General features: G+C 36.9%; 1 protein-coding gene across 1 annotated transcript in view; it reads right to left on the bottom strand.

Moving 5' to 3' along the window:
* Window positions 1–23,742, bottom strand: part of EYS (eyes shut homolog) — an 884,174-nt gene extending 860,432 nt beyond the window's left edge. The window contains exons 1-2 of the mRNA XM_063330257.1: window positions 23,726–23,742; window positions 410–1,267 (exon numbers count right to left, since the gene is read on the bottom strand). Of these exons, the coding sequence (XP_063186327.1) occupies window positions 410–1,163 (754 nt within the window). The 5' untranslated portion in view covers window positions 1,164–1,267; window positions 23,726–23,742. The remainder of the gene's footprint in view (window positions 1–409; window positions 1,268–23,725) is intronic.
* Window positions 23,743–24,338: the final 596 nt, after the last annotated feature.

Genomic DNA, 24,338 nt, shown 5'->3' with positions numbered 1-24,338 from the left:
CAGCAGTTTGCTTAATTAAGTATTTTTTGGGAGCTTAGTCCAAATGATTTATGTTCTTTGGTGTAATAACTTTGAAGTGCGAACAAAGAAACAAAGAAAACAGTTACTTCTGTAAGTTCACAAGTACTTACCAATGTCTCATGCTTAAGTGGGAAAGAAGTGTGATTAGAACTTATTCTGGTTTTCCCCACAATGTGCACATGAATGTAAGCAAGTATAAACTGTCTTCAGAAGACTGCACAGTCTCCCAGAAGTGACTACATGTAAAAGAGACAGTGCAGGTGTGGTAGTGGCAATGGACAATCAAATGATACAAAAACCTTGCTAATGATGTCCTCACTGTTTTACTATCCATTAAAGAAAATGTATGATCTATGTAACATTTATTCCTAGAGGGTAAAAGAAATACCTGAAAATTTTGGAGGACATGTGCATTCATAAGAATCTCCAGAAAGTTCTGATTTTGCAGTGCAGGATGCATTGTTGTGGCAAGGTTTAGTGGAGCACATATCAAACTTCTGGCAGAATCTTCCAGAATACTGTGAGAAACAATGGCAATTATATGCTTTTTCCCAAATGTGGCTTAGACATTTTCCATGCCCAGAGCATAATGGTGCATTTGGAGACTGTTGGCAAAACTGCTGCTTCACGGTTATATTTAGACGAAGGCCCATGCTGCACAATAGCGGGCCTCTCTTATGAAGCTCTGCAAAGTAATGAGTTCCAACACCAAGCCAGTTAGGGTCAACTTGGTGCAGTCCTCTTATCTGGCAAACAAAAATCAACCCCTTTTGAAGAAAACCAGCTTTAGGGCAGTTAATAAATTCTTCCTTGGAGACATTTACCAAATTCATTCCATAGGACTGAAAGGATGGCTCAGAGGAGATGAAGAGACTATCACCTAATTGAAGCTGTAAGGGGCATATCTGAGGGATACTGAGATTTTGTTCTTCCGAGATTTCCCCAGTTATAGTTTTATTCATATTCCAGCATTCGGTGTAAAAGTCTGAGCAGATGTTTTCCCTTGGTGTCCATTTTACTACACTAGGTTTTGGTTCCAGTCGCCATTCAGCAGTCATTTGCCTCTCACATATTACCTGCCCATTTACAATCCATAGTTGAAGAAAGCAGGCTAACATGTGAACTGCTGATTTCGTAGTCATTGTTTCACCTGGCAAATGGGAATTGTCTTTCACACCTGCTTCATTACTGAGGGTAGCTTCATAACAATTGTTCCTTAAGGTTATTCTGTATTTTCCATGGCAGCCTAGAATTCAGACAGAGAAAAACATATTTGTTTTCACACGAAATACAGTTGAATATCAATGCCTCACTACAAAAATAGAAAATACACAACAAAGCAAGTACTCTGAAAACCAAAGTTCCTTAGTCATATGCTTGAGGTTTTTGGTGTATCACAATCAAAGCCAGAAGCCTACAGAGTCCTCCAGGACCATTTAATTTATAGAAAAGTGTGTTTTGGCCCTTCAATATATCCAGCAATTTTCATTGCATGGAGATGAGTGATTACAGAACAGAAAGAAAATCAAAATAAGATAATGAAGCTTATTTTTGGAAGCCTTTTTTTTCTCAGTACATTTATCTTACACTTCAAGGTAGTGGCCTCTAAATTAACATTTACAAATGAGACAATTATTGTAAAGAATAAAGTGTATCTTATAAGGGAAGGCATTTAATAAAAATAAACAACAGCACTTATATTTTGAAAATTCTTTACATTTTTTTAATGTAAAAAAATTTCTACACAGCACGTGTATTGACATGGGGATGTGTATATTTCTATACCTACATACCTACATACACCTGCTCTGTCTCTAAAGTGCATGCGGATTATGATATCACTTTAATTACATGGTTTAATTAAATGTCTTCCTCTTCCCCCATGTACTCAAACAATATTTTTGAGCATATTTTGGACTATGCTGAAAGATCAAAATAGGACAGGAAAGATACTCTCTGTGGAAACCTTGAACTGGAGAATATTAAATGACTAACTGAGCTCTTGAAAATTATAGGATAATATTAAAGGGTGGTATTCAGTCTCTCCTGTTGTCACCTAAATTGTGATGAAAACATCTAAAATTTAGTTATGTCCTGTTAGAAAATTGCTGTTCATGTGAACCTGTCCCAATGACCTTTGTGCAGCAGAGTGACCAGCTCTGTTTAAGCCTTTGAAGATACCAGAAAGGTATGCACTATGACAAACTAGTAGTAATAATAGCAGACTTGATGCTTTGAATATTAAACTCAGAAGGGGTAGAAACCGGATTTTCATCTTCCTCCCAGCATAGTTTTTGTTTTAATTTAACAGTTGAAGTACTCTAACCACCTAGCTGCACAGCCAGGCAAATATGCTAATTTCCAGTTCCTGTCTCTGTATTTCCACCCCTGGGAGGTGATTCCCCAGACTAAAAAGAAAGCACATGGTTCTGCAAGGAAACTACTAGCCTTTCTACAGAATATTCATAGTCTTTCTATTCTGAGACCACTCCATTATCTTCAGAATCTCATGATGTTCAATGATACTATTAGATAATGTGCTATCAAATGTGTAGTTTGGATCATTTAGCATTTTTTCTTTTAAGGTAACAGTGTCAAACTATTATATCCATTATAGCTGCTATTACTCTGTCAATACTATCAGGTGTAAAAGTTTATGCTCTATAATACTGTATATTTGGAAATCCTACATTCAGGAACCCATTTTAACATACCTTTTTCATAACGAAATTTTCACATGGGTAACTATAATAGATGTTTATAAAAGGTTAGTTTTCCTTTTAGTCACTTCAAAAAGAAAGCTGTTGCATGCCTAATGCAGTAGAATTCTTGCCCACTTATATTTTGCCCTTCATTCTTGTAATTATGCATAGTTCTGGTATCATATACAGGACTCGTTTTTACTGGTAAAGAAAATGCGCTCCCTCATGATATTTGTATGGGATAACATTTCTGAACTATTTAAAAATAAGTCATCAGTAGGATTGTAACAGCTGATACTCTGTCTTCACAAAAATCATTATTAGTCTTCATGCAACTGAAAGATTATTAAGGGAGTAGTAGAATTAATAATGTTAAGTAAACCAATGCATCCTGTAAAAGCAGTGGAAAAAACAGGGGAAGATGGAAAATAAATACCAGTAGAGAATAAAAATTTTTTTTTTAGCAATGACATAGAGAGTAAAAAAAAGTTGTATAGTGAAGAGTATGAAAATTAAAGAGCTATACATGAAACAGTGTTACAGTATTAACATACCTGACTTAGAAATTAAAGAAATTAAATATCTGCAAAATACTGGTGCTATGTCATGAGACAAAATGATGTCACGAGATGAAATTTGAAAGTGATTATGATAATTGTTATATTTTAGGTCTGCTTTAGGCAGGAGAAAATCTTCCTATCTATAACCCCAGGTGCTTCCATGTAATTGATGAAGAATAAGAAAAGCCCAAGACTTTTATGGACACACAGTAAGATACTTGAAGAAAATATAACTCTTAAAGTTATATAAGGCTGGGTGAAAAGCAGCACAATACTCTGTTTTGTACTAAAGGGGAACTAAAGCAGAAAGATTTATGCAGAACCCCAGGGAAGTAATTTAGAAGCAAAAATGAATGTCAAATGATTTTAATTCAAGTCCCGTATCTTAAAGATTATGTTTTCTTTCTATTAATAAGAATTATTAAATACTAATGAAATAAATAAAGTACATTTTAAGTGAGACTGGAGAAATACCCACAGAACATAATGGACTCTAACAACCTCTCAGGAAAAAAAAAAAAAAAGGAAAAAAACTATTAGAGAAGAGAATACTCCAGAAAATGTTTGTGAACATCATGTCACCATGTTGGGGACAGGAACGAACCTCCTCTTGCCACCTCCCCACACATCACACACACACTTTGTGGACTGCCCACCTGTGCTCGAAGTGAGCTATGGTAGGATGGGGCTGCGACCTTGAATCAAACTGCTGTGAAAAGAGCTGAGAGGGAGCTGTGCGGAGGGCTTTCTGGGGGCCCCCCCGCTCAGTCAGGAGCTGCATTTAAGCTCAGGCTCTCGCCCTTGGCCCTCACCTGGGCTATGCTGCAAGTGGGTTGGTACCTGACATTATACCTTGCCTACCTGGGCCTCGACCCTCACCCAAATATTTGACTTTCTGGCTTGATCTCAGGACCTATCCCCTTGCTGTGGGCCTGCCTGGCAACCAATGGACTGTTGGCTGTCTCTGAGTGCCACTGAGGTGACTGTCACTCCCCCCTCCCAGCAACCCTCCCTTGCAGGACAGCCCACGCTTGCTGCTCCCTGGGACTGTGCTATCATGCTTGCTTTATTTCTGATGCATATTTAAAAATACCAAATTAAAGCATTACTTAGTATATACACATAATATAGGAAATGCCAGAAATTATAGTGCCTGCACAATTTGATTTCCACTCTCTGTGGTTTACAATATGCACTGTCTCGATGACCTACCAAGTCGTCATTTGTACCCTTACATTTTTCATCACAAAATTAATAGTTCTTAGGAAATGATGCATTATTTATGCCAATATTCATTCTTTGCAAATTATCCTTTCCTTATTTGCTATACACCATTCAAAACATACAGTGTTTGCTGAACTATTAATTTGCTAATATGATTTTCTAGAATATTGAACATACTAGACAGTGAATTTACCTGCACCTCAAAGTACAGAATCCTTATTTCTATAGTTATTTCTATAGTTGTACTATATCTATAGACAGAAGAAGTAGTGATGCAGCCACCGCTGAAGTCATCAGGGCTTTCTGATGACTAGTCTTTTACTCGCCAATCCATACAGTGTCATTGTAGGCATAACAGTATCAAGTCAGGGAATTTTACCTGACTCTAATTTATTGCTAGCTGTCATGGTTTAACCCCTGCCCCAACAGCTGCTCGCGCACTCTTCACTGGTGTGATGGGGGAGAGAATCGGCAGGGTAAAAGTGAGAAAACTCATGAGTCGAGATAAATACAATTTAATAGGTAAGGCAAAAGCCATGCAAGCAAGCAAAGAAAAATAAGGAATTAATGACTTCCCACCAGCATGCACGTGTGCAGCCATCTCCAGGAAAGCAGAGCTTCGTCTCATATAGCAGTTACTTGGGAACACAAACACTGTAACTCTGAATGTGCCCGCCCTGGGCCAGCTTCTTCTTCTTCTTCCCCCAGCTTTTTATTGCTGAGCATGACATCATATGGTATGGGAGATCCTTTGGTCAGCTGGGGTCAGCTGTCCCAACTGTGTCCCCTCACAACTTCTTGTGCATCCCCAGCCTACTTGCCGGTGGGGTGGGGTGAGAAGCAGAAAAGGCCTTGACTCCGTGTAAGCACTGCTCAGCAGTGCTAAAACATCCCTCTATTATCAACACTGTTTCCAGCAGAAACATAAAACATAGCCCCACAGAAGCTTCTATGAAGAAAATTACCTCTATCCCAGCCAAAACCAGCACACCAGCCAGCATAAAATTCTGTTCAGTTATTCCAATATTGAGAAAAAGAATAACAAAAATGATTAAAGAAACACGTACATAAACCTCTATTATCTCCACACCCAAATGTCTGTTCGGAGTCTGTCCCCACCTCCAGGGTGGTTGTAAGAGGTTGGGTTGTTGTACGTAACACAGTTTTTTCTGCTGCCCTGTGCTTAATGGATTTCTGATGCTCAGTTCCTTATTGTTCCAGCCCTGGTATGGGTTGCCCATGGCTGCAGTGTCTGAGGATGTGCATAACCCTGTGGCATGGCATGCCTCCCCCAACACGTCTCCACCTCTAGCAGCTAGCAGTACGTATGCCTGAGCGGGGCCATGAGCTCCTCTGGCTTGGTCACAGTTTGGCACACATGGGTTTCCCCACCGCTCTTTATGGCAGTCCCAGAGACCTCAGGAACCGCCCATGAGGAGCAGAAGGTGGTTCATGGCCTGATTCCACTACAACCTGGCTACTCAAACCCAGTCCTGTGTGCCTGTTACACCATACACAGCTCTCATGTACTTCACTCGCAGTTTTGTGCACTCAACAGGCACACATACCCTTGTAAGATCTAGAAACCTGCCAAAAAGGCAGTCCAAGGAGTCACAGAGGCAAAACAAATGCTAGAAAACGTATGTCTTATCTCAAATGTCATGGTTTCACATAAATTTAAAAAAAAGAAACCCAAGACATTCTTTTTGCCTGTCATCTTTATTGTAGTTCCCTATCTAAGGTCATGAGGAAGCCCCTGATCATGACTGTGACCACACTGTGACCTGCTGAGGTCAGAGAGGCTGTGAGTACAGGTAACTAAACAGTAATGGGAGATTACAGCTAACGTACATTGGGCACATAGATCAACACAGCATAATTAAAGATTAAATATTAATTTTGAAGTAATTAAAGATTATTTTTTTATGTAGGATCAGTAACTGTTTCATGGAGTAGTAGGTTAGAAAAAAAAAAGTAATGCAACCTTTGCCATGATGGCCAGCAGCTCGAGGGAGGTGATTCTGCCCCTCTACTCCGCTCTGATGGGACCCCACCTGGAGTACTGCATCTAGCTTTGGAGTCCCCAACATAAGAAGGATGTGGACTTGCTGGAGCAGGTCCAGAGGAGGGCCATGAAGACAGGCTGAGAGAGCTGGGGTTGTTCAGCCTGGAGAAGAGAAGGCTCCGGGGAGACATTATAGGAACCTTCCAGTACTTAAAAGGGGCCTATAGGAGAGATGGGGAGTGACTCTTTATGAGGGAGTGTAGCGATAAGATGAGGGGTAGTGGTTTTAAACTGAAAGAGGGGAAATTTAGATTAGATATTAGGAAGAAATTCTTTACTGTGCAGGTGGTGAGGCACTGGAACAGGCTGCCCAGAGAAGCTGTGAATGCCCCATCCCTGGAAGTGTTCAAGGCCAGGATGGATGGGGCTATGAGCAGCCTGGTCTAGTGGGAGGTGTCCCTGCTCATGGCAGGGGGGTTGGAACTGGATGATCTTTAAGGTCCCTTCCAACCCGAACCATTCTATGATTCTATGTTTCTCGTTATTTTATATGTCCTGATTCAGAATTGAAGACTGTCTCTCTCACAGTGGCCATCATGTACTTAGATTCAAAATGCTTGCAGAAGGAACAAAAGTTAAAACAAAGTTCACAGTTGTCTTCAGTTTTGAAAAGAGAAACTAAGAATGCAGTTTGTTAAAAGGAAGCTTAAAAGAGGGCAATGATGTTAAATGCTCATAGAAAAAGCAGACTAAGACTACTGTATTGGACACAGAGAAAAATGTGTACATTTCAATCAAGGCTCAAAAATAAATAAAAGGAAGGTGGTATGGCTAAACTGGAGGGTGTGGGAAGGAAAGGAAGAAGCAGACCTTAGAATCTGCCATTCCCCATAAAAAAATGAAATTAAAAAATCACAGACTCTGGTAGGTTGAATGTGAAAATATTGATTCATACAAAAACACTAGAAGGAAGAAAAGAACTCAAAGAGCAAATAACAGTAACAAAACCAACAACAAATCTCTAGAAAGCCTAACAGGGAGCATCCATGACCAACAGACATCCTGGGTACAAAAGAACATTCAGGGAGATATTTAGAAAAACTAAATTATATGTCTTTATATTCACTAACAAAGAGTTTGATGAGGCTTGTACAAAGGATTTGTTAGGGTTTGAAGTGTTGATAGAAGGCGTTTGAAACAAAATAAACAGTCAACTGCAACAGTGAACCAGACTCCATGAAATACACAGTTCAAAGGGAGCTCAGGGATTAAACAGATGAAATTATTTTTGTGTATGACCTCTTATTTAAAACTACCTTGGTATGAAACATTGTAGAAAAGTCAACGTGATTCCTGTGAAGCAAAGTTAGGCCTCAAGAGACTTATTGGACTTCTCCGAGGAGGATTTTTCATAAATGGAATATTACAAAATCACTCTAAAAATCTTGATATTGTGTCTTTGTCTATTAAAGTATACTTGCTGCAGGATAAGAAGGAAGAAGGGTATTTTTTATAATTTAAATGCAAGAACCAAAACACATTAGTCTTTCCCCCCAGTTGAGTGCCCTACTATGCTCTCTCTCAACCACCAGTGAAAACCTGAGTTATTTTCTGTTCAGTGTTATCACTTCTTTTCTAGGAGAGCTCAAAAGTGTATTCCCGTGAATCTAGTTTATCCTCTCATTGGTGACAGAAGGAGATGATAGAAGGATGAAGGAAAGTTTCATGCTTGGGGTATAAGGTTCAAGAGATTGGTGAGACAGGCACAGTAGGGAGCTGGGTGCTTGCAACTCTTAACTAGAAGTTGCAGGCCTCCAAAGTGATGACAATACTTTCTAAGGACAGAAGCATGCAAAGTTTGCGGCAAGCCAGAAAGTCATTGAGATGACTGGGATCAGTGATTTGCACAGTGCAATAGGTAAGAGCTGTTAATAAACCCTTTTTGTGTATGTTCTGTCTTCCTTGATTTTCTCTGTTAAAAAGGTTATAATCAAACATGCTGTTTGAATAAAACATGGCTTTATTTCTTAGCTTAAAACCTTTGGGGGAGCTTGCTTGAATAGATGGTCTATGCAGAGCATGCCTGTAGAAAGTAAATATGCTTCTCCAGTTGATGGAAGATATGTCAATATGCTTGTCTCTGTCAATATTCTTCATACAGCACCTTTTCCTACATTCTCTGAAGAATTTGCGTTGCCCCAGGATCTACACTCTGTTGTGCTACTGATGCAGTGTCACAGTAGATCATATTCACATTTGGTGAAAACTGAGGTCACAATACACACTAGAGAAGAAAATGACATATTCAGAAGTTTATATCTCATCCAAACCTGAAGACAATTTCACAAGCTACTGAGAATGGCATTCCCTCTAGTCCCACTGACTTCACTCTACCGAATTTCACAGGTTTGCTGCAATCACTGATGATGCTTATGGTGCCTGGGGGAAAAAACATTGCTAGAAATATTAACAATGGAAATTGCTAAGGAACACACTGTGTTCTTGTGGTAAAATACCTTTCTCATAATTCTTAATCTACATACTAATTTACATAAGTCATATTTAGTTAATTGCACTACAGCTGTATTAAAAGAGAGAAGGCAGCAGTATTTTAAAATGTGTTTTGTCCTTTACCACTGCCATACTTGTCATCAAAAGGTCCACAACAATGGACAAGAAGCTTCAATATCTTTAATAGTTATAGCACAATTGCAGAACAAGGTCCTGAAAGTGACCATCAGTGATAAAGAGCACTGACATTCATCGAAAAATGTATGGAGTGTTTACTTCAGTTACATTTCTTCAAACAGCTTCCCTGATTAGTGGTGTATGAAAAATGAAACGAAAACAGATTGAGTTAGAACATGATACACGTTTCTCTTGCCCATGATCATGCTAACCTTGCTTTTGGTGTTTAAACTTTGAAAATATTTTGTCATGACAGTAATGTACATGTAAACTTTTTAAAAATGGAAACAAGATTTTCAAAGAGAATGCATGAAAAGTAAATGTAAATGGCAACGTAAAACGGTAAGAGGATTCTAAATGCAAAAGAAAAGCTTAGCTATATTTACTTGTTGTATATAGAATTAATGTGTAGATTGGGAAGAAAAGCCACCAATATTTGTGTTCTGCCACTGCCCACCATGTTTACTGCTGGATTTGCCTTGAGGTTTCTCCTCTGCATTTCTTGTGATAATATATTTCCACTGCTGTCCAGATAGTATCACCTGTGTTGCTGATTTTATTGTTCATGCAAAAACAATTTGTTTTATTAAACAAGACTTAGGAAGGCACATTAGGTTTGCCTTCTGTGTTCCTTTTTACTTCTTTCATGTTGAATACGCAACTGTTCTAAAACATTATTTGCTGTGCATAATATTAATGCATTGTGATTCATGAATGAGGTGTTACTGCTTTGAAATCTCAAAGACACAGACTTTAGAGAGGGTTTTTTTTTTTCATTACTGTTTCTACATATCAAAAAATACAAATATTAGAATTTAATGTATAAATCCTCATCAGAGATGTGAGAAGGTCAGCCAACAGTTCTTTATTCCTTTTCCTTCATTTGAAGAATTTGCTTATTCCAAATAATCAAATATTATATGCTAATTTTACTTCTTAGAAAAGTTACTTGAATTTTCTTAGGGAAACAGTACTCTTTTTCCATAAAAGGTTAAACAATGAAACAGTTTGAGATAAAAGTACTGCTAATGTAATTAAATTATCCATGGTGATATCAGCCCATTTTGTAATATAACAAGTCACAAAACATGTGAAGTACGTTACACTCAGCTGACTGGAATATTTACGCTAGTTTCATTGAATTTGAATTGAGACATCTGTGAATGATAGATAAAGCCATCAAAGGAAAAAAAAAAAGAGGTTAACAGATCGTGCAGTAATGAGCACCGTACCATGAGAACAATTAGACCTTGAATGTTAGCATTTCTCAGTTTAATGGAAGATTACTATACCATGAACAACTCTATATGTAAAACCATTTATATGTGTCCACTAATGCTTGATTTTATACTAAATCTGACTCTCAGTGTATTTTTAGCTTTTTGTTTTATATATTGGAACGAACTTTGAATATGTTTTTCATTCTTCTTTCTTCAACTGACTGGAAAATCTAGATGCAGTTGGATAGTTGGTTGTAACTTGTTTTTAAAAGCCTGAAACTTTCATGACTTGCTAGACTTAGAAAAGATCAATTTCAGATAGCATAGTTTCTTACAAATAAAAAATAATTACAGAGATTTTGTTTTTTGATCTTGTTTCTAGGATTTTTCAATACTTTTTTTTCTTTTCTACTAGAAGTGGCATATTTCTAAATTTGGAAAGTAGTCACTAAGACAATTCATACTGAATTATGATCAACTGTACATTAACTTCCATCTAGGTGTATTCTTAAGAATCTCATTCTTCTATATCTTTTACTACTTTATTCAAAATGTGGAACCATATTAAGGACATGAGTCTCTGGTGCAGAGCAAATTGGTCTTTACTGCACTAGACATCCAGATCCACAAATCAATTTTAAATCAATTGTCACCTTGTTTCCATATCTTTGTGGTTTTTTGAGGTACGTATTGTATAGGTGTGTTTACAGTCATCTTTTCATTAAGATTAGAAATATACTTCCAAAGTCAACTCCAAATCATCCCCTCTTAGCATACTTTAGTTCACATAATGTAGCAATCTCAGAACAAGTGAGCCTTCAGATGAAACAAAACTAAAATAAATGCTTCAAGAATGTGCCTAGTGCACTCCAGCTCTAGGAAGTGGGGAAAAGACATTGATCTTCTATACTGTTAAACTATTAGGTTGGTTCTTGGAACAATTGTGACCATCATCAACTCACTTTAACAGTCAGCTCTGAAGCACAATTTGTGAGATGTCAGGCCAAATATCATTCCCTACAGGCAGTCAGAGTGCAGACACAGGTTCTGGAGGCTAAGAAAAAGTGGTAGTTTGGATAGGTCAGACAATCCCATTAAGCCTCAGACTAGACAACAGGCTCTGGAAACCTTCAGTTGCTAGGAAAATGTCTTCAGGCTTTTAATATAAGATATGATTATATTCTTTCAGGCAGTTGAGAAGCACAAGACAAAAGGCAATGTCTATGTCTACATGAAAAAATAATTGCCCAGAATGTATGACCAAAAATACTTGTCCAGAATACACAACTGCTGTTTTACTAGTATTTTGGAATGTATTATATATAAAAGCAAAATAATTGAACCTGTGAATAACGACAATAAATTAAATTGTATGACTCATAATATTAAAGGGTCTAAATGATAATTCTCAGTTCAGTAGTGTTGTGTTTTACTTAATCCTAGGCATTATGAATTCAGATGCAGCAACTACAATTTTCTTGTAAATACTCCATAGCTGCCACACATGCACTAACAACACATACAATATGTAATCACAGATAAATATTTAGGATAACATAGTGATGAAATCTCATTCTTGGCACAATGTGTAAGAAGAATCGTAGAATCATAGAATCATCGAGTCCACCCATAAACCACTAAACTATGTCCCTAAGCTCCCCGTCTACATATATTTTAAATACCTCCAGGGATGGTGACTTAACCACTTCCCTAGGAAGGAAATGCATACATATGGGGAATGCATCATCACTATAAGTAACAATGTTTATGTCCTAATAGATCCCTTATGAAAATTCCTACTAGAGGTGACAGTAGCTTCTGTTTAATGACAGAATTAAAAAAGCCATTCCACTTAAAATGTTAAGATTTACTATATTTGATACTAAGTGTACAACAGTACACTAGGCAACAAGAGAAACTGAATAACTGGTTTATCTTTGCTAGAATTTTGCAAATCACTATGTTACAAGGACAAAAAAGAATTAAACACCCTCCCCACTGCTCCTTCAACTACATTCTCATCTAGACTGACTTGAAAGACTTGTTTCTAATGAAGGGGAGTTTAGTTTAGGCTTTTTATCCAACTTGTTACCTGTATTCTTGAAAGAATACAAAAAAATAGCGATTAATGCCATCTATGATGGTTATGTACCATTTTCTGTGGGTTTTAGTTGGCTCCATAATAATTCTTGCATGAATTCACAGAATAAGGAATTTGAGGCATCTATATTTCAGGGATAAGAATGAAAATTCAGAAAGCTCACAATTCTAACTGCATTTATTTTGAAAAATCTGAGTAAATAGGCAGATTATTAAATCCTCCTAGGTCTTTATAAGTCACTATTAACACTCTGAATATAAGCCAAGCCTTTAGAAGTCACTATCAGTAATCTGAGTTCATCTATCTGAGTTAAGTTGCAGCAGGTGCACTTCCAGCACAGAAGAATAAGACAGTTTTCAAAGCCAGCCTTTCCACTAGTCAAGATGAGATCAATAGAATTTTAAACAAAATCTTGAAGAAGGTATCACGTGGATTGCATAAGAGAATTTCAGTTTTGATGTCAAAATTATATGAAGAGTTAATAAGTATAATGTTAGAAAGGAACTTGCAGTTCTCCTAAAACCTCAGCTGAAATGGACAATCAGGGAGTAATCAAGACTCTACAAATAATCCTCAAAAGTAGATTTTAGCTGATGGTGGGAAAATAAACCTGTGGATAGCGAAAAAACAACTGATGATAGCAAAAAAAAAAAAAAGAAAAAAGTGGTGTATCAACATTTTTCTCCAGATTCTCATCACAAATAATGATCATAATGAGTTATCTTTTGCTGACATGTCTTAGTGTTCCTGAAACAGTATTCAAACTCTCTATTTGCGAGGAAGAAGGTAACTTGTCACCTGTTTAACTTGCAGAAACACACTATAAGACAGAAAGTTTTATAAAACTCTGATGAGGTTGTGCTTGAATTTAATTGCCTGAAAAGATCTGGTTTGGACCTCCTGCTGCTTTTATTCAAGTGGTGATGTTATTCAACTATACTTGTGTTACTAGTCAAAGCAGCAACACTTCCTGGCTCAGAGCAAAAAGGTTACTGATGCATTAAAATTAATTTACATTGATATCTGAACTCCAATTTTCTTTTCTTAAAACAACATTGCTCCAATGGTACTTTTTGGATGGATAAAATGCATATATTTTACTCAGACTCTTATTATGATCTCAGACAATTAATTTCTCACACAACTGTGAGAGATTCCTTGCTGTTCTGCTGATCATTCATGAAAGAGGTGCAAGTGCCAGAGTAGCTTTCAGCTCTGAACGAAGCACGCAGACTGTAATTGTTAGAGCAAAGCAGAAACTGGTTCAATGCTTCCTGCTGAGAGCACTTCATTTTTCCCGGTAGGTTTTGGTAAAACTCAGCAAAGCTCAGGGGAAAAAAGAAAAAAAAAAAAAAAACAAACAAAACCAAAGCCCCAAAGCAAAACAAAACAAAACAAACCCCTTAGAACAGCTGACAAAGATGAAAAACTACAGAAATCTCTCCAGGACTTCTAAATGTAGAAACTGATTGATGGCTGCTGACCCCAGATCACCTACGGCTTTTAAATAGATGCACCCCTTTTCATTTTTTTTGGAGCCAAATGGTTTTAGAGTTGATCAGACAAGAAGAGAAGGATTTTTTAAACAGCATTACTAATACCCATTGTGTAACTGAATTGCATACCCTTTCCTGTGGTCCAGCAGTTTTCAGAGGTCTTTTGGATTGAAAACATCCACACTGTTCTCTCTAGGAAAGTAAAAAACCCTGTCTGTATTTCCTGTAGTCCCTGAAGCTTTCTCCCTGTTCATTCCAAGATCTCCCTGGCTCTGTTCATGCTTGACAGTCCTCACTTACTGAGGTTGTTGCTCACCCCCTGCATTGCAAGAGCTTCTTCGAAAGCTTATACTGAGCTGCAATCAGACAAAGAACAATCTTTCACTCTTTCCTTAGAGGTATCCGTATGCATCAGTTAGGACAGGGAACATACATAACTTCCTTCTCTGCTGCCCAGTCACACTTATTTTAACATATTATGCAAACCACAGCAAAATGCAAGCAAAGAAATAAAATTAATATCATCTATCAAAAGTAGAGGGAGACAGATGTACCTTACAGAGAAACCTATAAAATTAATTGGTCAAGCTGAGAACTACATAAAAGCAATCCAGAGGATATATTGTCTATCTCTTGATAAGTGTGATTAAAAGTAAATGTTTAATCTGAACTGAAACGCAAAAACTTGATAATTCAAGAACTAAGGAAAGATTTTCTGGGTTTCCAAGTTTTATTATTCTTATTTTGGCATTACAAATGTTACGCAACATTTGAAATGAAGACACTGGAAATTTTTACCTAAACACTATATAGCTTCAGCCTGGGTTACAAATAGCATCAGTCAGAGTCACATTTTTAACATACCAAAGTCTTCAACATTAAGAAGACTTAAAGACAATGTTTAACATATAGTAAATTTGGAACATTATATTAACTATTATTTAAATAATATCTGAAAATTAATTCAACTTACTGTCAGTAAAATGGCTTCTGAAGGTTTTCAGAAAGTGGTATCAACATTCTAGAAGCTATAAAATATTTTTAGTTCATAGCATTTTCTTTTCTGAAGGAATGTGCATATGTTGACAAAAGTGCAGCCATTTACTTTTAGAAAATCCTATTTAGCTGTTCATGGGATTTTTTTTGTTGTAGTTTTGAGTTATTTTCACAAATATTAAATGGAAAAGGAATTAGTTTCAGATATACAGGCTAACTTATTGGAGAATTCACCTCACGTAATTGAGACTTACAGTCTAATTATGTTTTATTCTCACTTTTGGGTCGTGTACATTTTCTAACATTTTGTCAGCTTTTTTTGTGCATAAGCATTCTTATTCAAAAAGCAGTATCTGTTTAAAACATTTCATCTGTTGACTTCCATAACACATTGCAATACATGAGCTATATTTGGAGATTTCAATATCCATTTGAGACATTTGCAATTACTTTTATTTGATGTATGATTTAATTCATGATCTTGCATTTTGCAATAGTATTACTCTACTTTTCCATCTGTGAAATTCAATTGTCACAAATTGTTTTCACTTCTTAGGGTTCTTTATCAGAATTAAGCATCACTAGCTCTTAAAATCTGCACATCTGAACAATGTTTCTAATCTCTTCTCTAGAAAAAGCACTAATTTCACAAGTTTACTTTGTTTAAAATAAAGCTGTATTTCTGCATTATACAAATAATGAAAACAGATACATTTCTAATATCTATAAAAGGTGATATTTTAGTACTCCTAGTCTAGAACTTGCCTATTATTTTTATTATTCTTTGCATAGTCTACTGTATTGTGTCATGTAGAAATATAGATACAAAAAATCTGAAGTAAACTTAGATTTATAATTATGACATAATTTCTAATAATATTTAGATAATTTTCTTTCATGGAATGATAGCTGAATTTGATTGGCTTTTAGATCATATGTAAGATTTGAATGTTAGAACAGATAAATTATTTCATGACAAATCGAGGTCTGTAACACTGGGGCTTGGCTTCTGTGGAAAAGAACAGCTATAAAAATGATACCCGAGATAGGTAATCAAAGATCAAACTTGAAGTATTACAGTCAAGGATGTGATACTAATGTCAACCTACAGTTGTAGGTTGTTGGCAATAGAATACCCAGTTCTACACATAGAAGCATCATTTGAATTTAGAGTTCTATATTTGGCTTTCACAGAATGGTTGGAAGGAGCCTCTGGGGGTCTTCTTGTCCAACCTCATGCTCAAGCAGGATCACATAGAGCTAGCTGTCCAGGACTGTGTCCAGTCAGGTTTTGAATACATACACAGATGGGGACATCACAACCTCCCTGGGCAACCTGCCCATGTGTTTGGCTACCCTCACAGTAAAAAAAAAAAAGTGTTTGCTTGTGTTCATATGGAGATTCCACTCAGGTCTGGTGAAGCCACAACTGGAGTTCTGTGTCCAGTTCTGGGCTCCCCAGTACAAGAAAGGTATGAACATACTGGATTGGGTCCAGAGAAAGGCCACTAGGATGATTAAGGGATGGAAGCATCTTTCATATGAGGATAAACTGAGAGACCTGTGACTGTTTGACCTGGAAGCAAGAAGGCTCAGGGGGATCTTGTCTATGTGTATAAATACCTGATGGGAGGGAATGAAGATGAGGCAGCCAGACTTCTCAGTAGTCCCCACTGACAGGACAAGAGGAATCAGGCACAAACTGAAACACATCAAATCAAGACTCACTGACATTGTTAATATTATCTGAGCCTACAGTGGGGAAAGTAATTTATAAATATGTTATGCCTTAAATGAACAGCCAATATTCCAGGAGTGAATTTTCTGTTGGGGTCTGCAAGGGGTCTGCAGGAGTGGCTTCTGTGAGAAGATGCTAGAAGCTTCCCCCCCATGACTGACAGAGCGAGTGCCAACTGGCTTCAAGACAGATCTGCCACTGGCGAAGTCCGAGCCAATCTGCAATGGTGGTGGCACCCCTGTGATAACATATTTAAGAAGGGGGAAAAACTGCTGCACCACAGAAGCCAGAAGAGAGGAGGTGATAATACATAAGAGAAACAACTCTGCAGACACTGAGATCAGTGAAGAAGGAGGGGGAGGAGGTGCTCCAGGCGCTGAAGCAGAGATTTCCCTGCAGCCTGTGGTGAAGACCATGGTGAGACAGCTTGTTCCCCTGCGGCCCATCAAGGTCCATGGTGAGAAGATACACACCTGCAGACTGTGGAGGACCCCATACCAGAGTAGGTGGATGGGCTAGAAGAAGTCTGTGACCCTGTGGAGACCCCTCGCTGGAGCAGGCTCCTGGCAAGAACTGTGACCCCATGAAGAGGAGCCCATGTTGGAGCAATTCATTCCTGAAGGACTGCATCGTGTAGAAAGGATACATGGGAAAGGACCCATATTGGAGTGGTTCTTGAAGAACTGCAGCCTATGCGAAGGACTTACATTGGAGAAGTTGGTGGAGGACTGTTTCCCATGGATGGGACCCCATGCTGGAGTAGGGGAAGAGTGTGAAGAGGAAGGCGCGGCAGAGATAACGTGTGATGAACTGACTGCAACCTCCATTCCCCTTCCCTGTGTGCTGCTCAGGGGGAGGAGGTAGAAAAAAATTGGGAGTGAGTTGAGCACAGGAAGAAGGCAGGGGTGGGGAGACGGTGTTTTAAGATTTGCTTTTGTTTCTCATTATCCTACTCTGACTTCTAATTGTCAATAAATTACATTAATTTCTCCAAGTTGAGTTTGTTTTGCCCATGACAGTAATTGATGAGTGATCTCCCTGTCCTTATCTCAACCCATGAGCCTTTCTTCGTATTTTTCTCCACCTGTCCAGCTGAAGAAGGGGAGTGATAGAGTGGCTTGGTGTGCACCTGGCATCCAGCCAAAGTTAACTGACCACAGTCATCAAAGTTCTTTGAAGGAGTTGGGAAGAAAGTGAAGAAAGGGAAGGTTAGCTGTATGGCTATGACCCAAACATTTCAGAATTCACTAAGAATTATTGCTTGACAAAATCTATCTTGTAATGTGAGTTGGAACAATGGGTAAGAGGAGATCAATTTGTCATAATGGTCTTCTTGATCATCCTTTTTAATTCACTTTCTTCATGGATTTAGAAGAACAGAATCATAGAATATCTTCAGTTGGAAGGGACTCATAAGGATCATTGAGTCCAACTCCCTGCTCGTCTCAGGACTATCTAAAAAAAACCATATGACTAAGCGCATCATCCAGACATTCTTTGAACTCTGACAGGGCTGGTGACATAACCACTTCCCTGGGGAGCCTGTTCCAGCGGCCGGCCACCCTTTCAGTGAAGAACCTTTTTGTAATATCCAATTTGAACTTTCCTGATGCAGCTTCATTCCATTTCAATAAGAGTAGAGTGGTGAACAGCTATGTTAACAGACTCTCCTCACAATTAAAGCTGAACTGATAAAGCAGCAATCTGTTGGTCCCTGGTGTTTGTTTCAGATTCTAAAACCTGTCCAACTATACTTAATAAATCATAAGCTGGTCTTGCTGCTGTTCTCATGATATTCTTGTTAAAATTTGAAGATGAAACTCCTCACAGATAGGTTACAGCATTTAAAATATTCAAAAGCAGTGGACACAAACCCTGAGCTGTCTTAGCTGCCAAGGTTTCACTCACATATCTGAAGCTATGTCAATCTTTTCTCTGAACAGTTGACCTCTTATGACTCCACAGTACCCATTGTCACTATAAGCTTTATCACAGCCGAGATTTGGGCAAGATCTTGCAAGTGACTAACAGAATCTGAACCAGAAGTTGTATATTAACTTCATCATGATCTGTGCTAAAGCTGGTGGGTCTCTTAAACTTGTTTATTTAGCTTTCACATAGGAAGTGGTTTATGACTGGCCAGCCTAGGCATAAACAGAGAAAGTTCAATTCCTCAAATCTGATTTTCAAAGTCTAAGGCTAAGAGAATGCAGGGTTGCAAATAGGTGCCCAGAAAAGTAATAAACAACTATTTCCAGTTTATAAATAAACAAAAAAACAAATCTAAATAAGTTACATGGAAATTTTCAAGTTTTGGCAAGCGTTACCAAATATTAAATGAACACCTGTAGCAAAGATCATAGATAATTATCAGCCATCGATACAAGCAAGCTACTTAACACCCTCAAGAAAAAGTAATTATCATGTTAACATTTATATCAGTTCATAGTATTTATGTACAATTGGAAAAAAACTGCAAAAGGTATGGTAATTTGTTAATAATATTTTTTTTCATACACTGTACATTTCATGATTATTGGATTTATATCTGATACCCTCCAAAAAAATCTAAAAATCAAGTAATACTAATCATAGGAAATGTTTTCACATAAGAGTAGCTATGACTGATCAATAAATCCCTACAATGGACGAAGGCTCGGAGACTGGCAAAGACGATGTGCCCATGAAGGTCAGGGAATAATGTAGGGTGTGACTGCATGTAGCTGTTGCAAAGAAGCTGATTTTATCTCAACACAAAGGGGACTAGAGGGTGGCCTTTATTTTAGGTGAACAGCTATCAACAGTTGCATGGATCAACTGGTAGTGTAAATGTTTCTCCCTGAGTTCATTAAAAGTATGAATGTCTCCCTGAGTTAGACAGACCAGCATGGGAGGTGTGAATACATGGCAAAATACAATAAAAAGTATAAAAAAGCCCAAACAGCTAGCAAAAAAATTTTGAAGAGAGCAAGAAGCTTGATCCGGTTTCAACCCATGTTTTCCTTTGTGGTGACTGGGGACACCCTGCATTGTGACAGTGAGCATATTATCGAGAACAGTAACAGGGATCATATTGGTATTGCGATTGAACGGCATATTGCAATTTTTGCTACATTTTGCTAAGTTTGACTTACATTTGTATTGTTATGCAGTATATTTTGTGTAACTCTGCTGAATCAAAAACCCCATGGAACATCAACTATCTTTAAGTAAATTTGATACGAAACTTTTCACCTTCTGTATGAGGGCTGTCTAAAAGAACCTGGTCAGAGAGTACTGGACTCTGACAATGGCTTACCTGAGGAATTACTCAACCATATAACTCAATATGATTTAAACGCAGACTTCTCATTTTGCTCTGCCTTATTAAAAGCATACTATGTATTTCCCTAATATTCTTGAAAATAACTAAATTAAGATTTTAATTTAGGACAGCAAAACACTTGCGGTGTAACTATGGTGCAGTGTTGCCTTTTCACTGCCACAATTTTTTATTTTCTTCTAACTTAGTATGTGTCTTCTCTGTGTCATTGCCACTATTAATCATTTCTCATTAATTGTGGTATTATCCCTATAGCTAATCATATAACAAGATTCTAGCACGTTGGCTTGCACAAATGTAGAAGAAAAAGACCTACTCCCATGTATCTTCACAGACTCAGTCTGCAAATTAAAAAATGTTAGAGAAAAAATGTATAGCAGAGTCAAAAAGATACTGACTTTTCTAGAAAGTAATTAGAAATGCATTTCACTGCAGAACTTCAGTCCTTCCCTTCTCCCCTCCACCCCCCCAGTTTTATTCCTTTATACTTTTGCATTTGGCACATCTTCTTGAAAGATTTTTGTATTCTTACCATATAGTAGTTGAAAGCCCCTTTTAATTTCCTTCTTATATTTTACTCATTTCCCTCCATTTATAGCTGTAATAGCCTTTCTGAGAGTGGGAATTTTTTGAGTTGTACATTTGCTATTACTCTGTTCCCAGTCCTTGCCTTGTGAATGCATCTTTCAGCTTCCTTTTGTGCATATACTGTGGCATTACAAAAGGTTAGATTTAAAACTGTTGAAGGTTTGACTGGTATGCCATGAAACCAAGACCTGTCAGAATTAAGGCTGAAACTCTGGCCTGACATTGGCCTCTTAGTATAAATCCAGTCCCCCAAGTAATCCTCTTAACTAGTTCCTTTTTCCATGATCATACTTGTAGTTCAAATAGAAAATTATTATAATCCTTTAAGCAGAAGAAGTATATTAAATGCAATTCTTTCAAATTTATGGTGAAATTATGCAGATAGACACAGGAAAAGAGAGGCAAGAGAAACTACCTGATCACGTGCTGTGGAGCCACCTCAAGTTATTTGTCATAGGTCGACTGCAGTATAGAATACTTACAGCAGCAAACTGACAGTCTCTAGAATTAAATGTAAATAAATAGATTTCTTAGAGACAGAAGTCCGATAATTTTTTGTAAGTTATGGTTAGTAACATACTTTCCCCTGATTTATAAGCAGGGCTGATCAAACAATAACTTGTTTTGATTATTTTAAGGCACTTGGAGGAGAATCTTCTGCAATAAATTTTGATATGTTAGATTTTTGCGTAAAAAAGGAAACATTTCATATAAAGTGTAAAAAAAATTTTAAAAATCCACCATTTCATATTATTTTCCATTTTCAATTTTTTTTTCATTTCTTTGCCCCTTTCACCTCTTGTCCCTTTGAAAGGGGAGAAAACAGAAAAGCATCTGAAAAAAAAAAACAACAAATATTTTGAATTTTTTATATATTTTATTTTTATCTATTAATCAAATGACAACCCTTCCCCCCCAAACAATTCCCTTTTTTAAAATTTCAAATCATGAAATACTTCTGCCAGTACCCTGCATGCGTCCCGTTTTTACTAGTGCATTTCCACATTTGTCATTGGGTTCTAATCATCAACTTACCTCCACACAACCAATGTGAAGCTGAATTAATTGAGAAGTGCTGTATTTCTACATTTTTCTTTGTGTCACTTTCTATTTTTACCAAAGTTTTTGTCTTGGAATTTTTTTCTAATTGTTTTATTTTCTGACACAAATTCCTACTTGTTTTTTGCTTTTTGCTTATTTGAGTATAGAAGCAATTCATATGGCTTCACATTTCCTTTTTGCTAGAGTTTACTGTACTTTGCCTTGGCACAATGTCTACATTAGAAAACACCTATCTATTCCAGAAATAAATGAGCCATCCTACTTTGAAATAGATGTAAGGTAATTTAATATTCAAATGACAAAAAAACCCCAACCAAACAAAAAATAAACCAAAAAAACCAGTCCCCTGGAATCGTTCAATTTACTAGTATAGTAGAATCTCCTAAATCTCCTATATCATAAATATCTTCCTGACTTCTCTAGTGTGTTCCCCTCTCCCTGTTGTTGTGGTGTTGGGTTTTTTTTCCTTTCCTCCATTTCACCAATTTATTTCACCAATAAACACATACTTTTGAAAAGTCTCATGAGGGGCTACAACAAATTTTTGAAAGTGATTTTTTTTTTCCTTTACTAGTTTTGCTTTTTTTTTTGCTCATCTTTTGTAATCTGAACAAATAAACAGATAAATAAGGTTGCATAAAAGCAGTCCCAGTATGGTACCTTCAAACCATACACTTCAAATACTGGTCTTGGTTTTGAAACCTACTTACCTACTATAAGTTTTCCATAGGCAAAACCACACTTATCTATAAATTACAAAGCCATTAATTAGGTAGAAGTTGTACGGTTCTTCTTATATACAATTGTGTGTCAATTTTTTTTTTAAAGTTTCATTCCAAGATGTGACATAAAGCTTGGTATCTATGGAGGACATTATCTAGGCTATGCAGCTTCTCAAAAATAAATATTGTAGCATTATAACTAGGCATATGTTGCGTTTGGAAATAATTTTAAACTTCTCCTAATTATTTCAGACTGAATATTTAATGCACTCAAATAACTCTGTAACCTTTTAATTTAAGCTTATTGAACAGATGTAGTACTATATTGTCATACTAGACAAAAGATTTAACTTGATTCATAATATAGAACTGGGTTATGTTTGTGGCAGTTAACATTTTGACAATACAAATGTATACAATTTTAGTTTTTCCTATTATTAAAATTCTGTGTTTTTTTTTCTAAAAGGAATATGTTTTTTAAATAATAATAGCAACAAACTATTCAGTGTTACTAGGAAAAGAAAAAGCAGAAAATTATATTTCTCTCTAACAAATGCATAAATAATTTTAGAATTGTAATTGGCAATCAATGGAACATTTAAAAATAGAAAGAAGAGGAAGGTAACTATATACAAATGTGCTGCTAGCTAACCATCAGACTAAAACATTCTAAAATGGTAATAATTCCTCATAAAGTAGTTAGGCTTAACATCTGTTCAGCTAATTGTCAGTAATCGTTCTCACAGAACAGGCCAGGATATTATCCTCTAACTCACAGATTGCCTTTATGACTGAAGTAGTCAGACATAAACTTATAACCTATTTTAAAATTCTTATTTATTTCCTTGTAGCATGGAACAGACATTCCATAAGCACAATCACAACAGCTACTTAGAGGCATTTCCCACCACCTAGAATCCCCATCCCTCCTGTTCTTCAGCTTAAAATGAAATGGCAAGAGTTAGGAACTTGACGCATGCCTAGGAACTTTCTGCAGAAATGTGCAGTCATGTGCTAGGTTTTCCTTCATTTTCTAAAGAGGGCAGCAAACGAACCCTATGTGAATGAAACTTTCTCAAAGTAAACATGGAAATTTGCAACATAGGAGATTTTGACGTGGGGAGGAGAAAGCTGTGAGCTTAAATTTTGAATACATAGAAAATTAATAGGAAGAAAAAATGTCTTTTAACTTAAAGAAAAATATTGCTCAGCCTAATAGATTTTGTGATGTACGGCATTTAGTACTATGTGTCTACTGGTCACGTCTGCCATTTACAAACCTAGTACCACCAGCGTGTGTCTGCCATCATCTCGGTATCACTCAAGTTCAGAGCACGTAACTGGAAAAAGAGAGACAGAGGAAGATTTATGCTCTGTTTCAGAACTGTCTATTCCAGCCTTTAACTGAGTGAACTTCTCTTGTGGTAGAAAGCATAATCTTTACGGTAGAAGTCACTTCCTCATGAATGTATGACAGAGGGCTAATGATGCCTCGTACACACAGGAGATCACTGTAAAAGATGAGTTTACAGAGATAAGTTATATGCTTTAGGAAAATGAGATTTGATCATTCAAGCATTTCAGGTGATGATCATGAGAACAGTTAATGAACTTGAAAAAAGGTGTTAGCTCTCCTGAGACAATCTTCTAGTGGCTGGGAGGTTGCAGAAGCAATTGTGATAAGACATAGCAAATGGAGAGTCAATTAAACTAATTATCGGAAGTGTTACTATATGTTGCTGTATTATAAATACAAAAGTCTATTACTTAAATTTAAAAAAGAAATAAAAAAGCCCAACATATAGGTTTTAGATTTTCTAGTCTAAAACATAATACATATCTCATCCTTTCCCATCCAAGCAAACAATCATCGCAGGAAGTTAATTATTTCTG

The sequence above is a fragment of the Chroicocephalus ridibundus genome, chromosome 3, assembly GCF_963924245.1.
Source record: "Chroicocephalus ridibundus chromosome 3, bChrRid1.1, whole genome shotgun sequence".
NCBI classification, from domain to species: domain Eukaryota; kingdom Metazoa; phylum Chordata; class Aves; order Charadriiformes; family Laridae; genus Chroicocephalus; species Chroicocephalus ridibundus.
The sequence above is the reverse complement of the archived record's forward strand: the minus strand, read 5'-3'. Positions and strand labels throughout refer to the sequence as shown.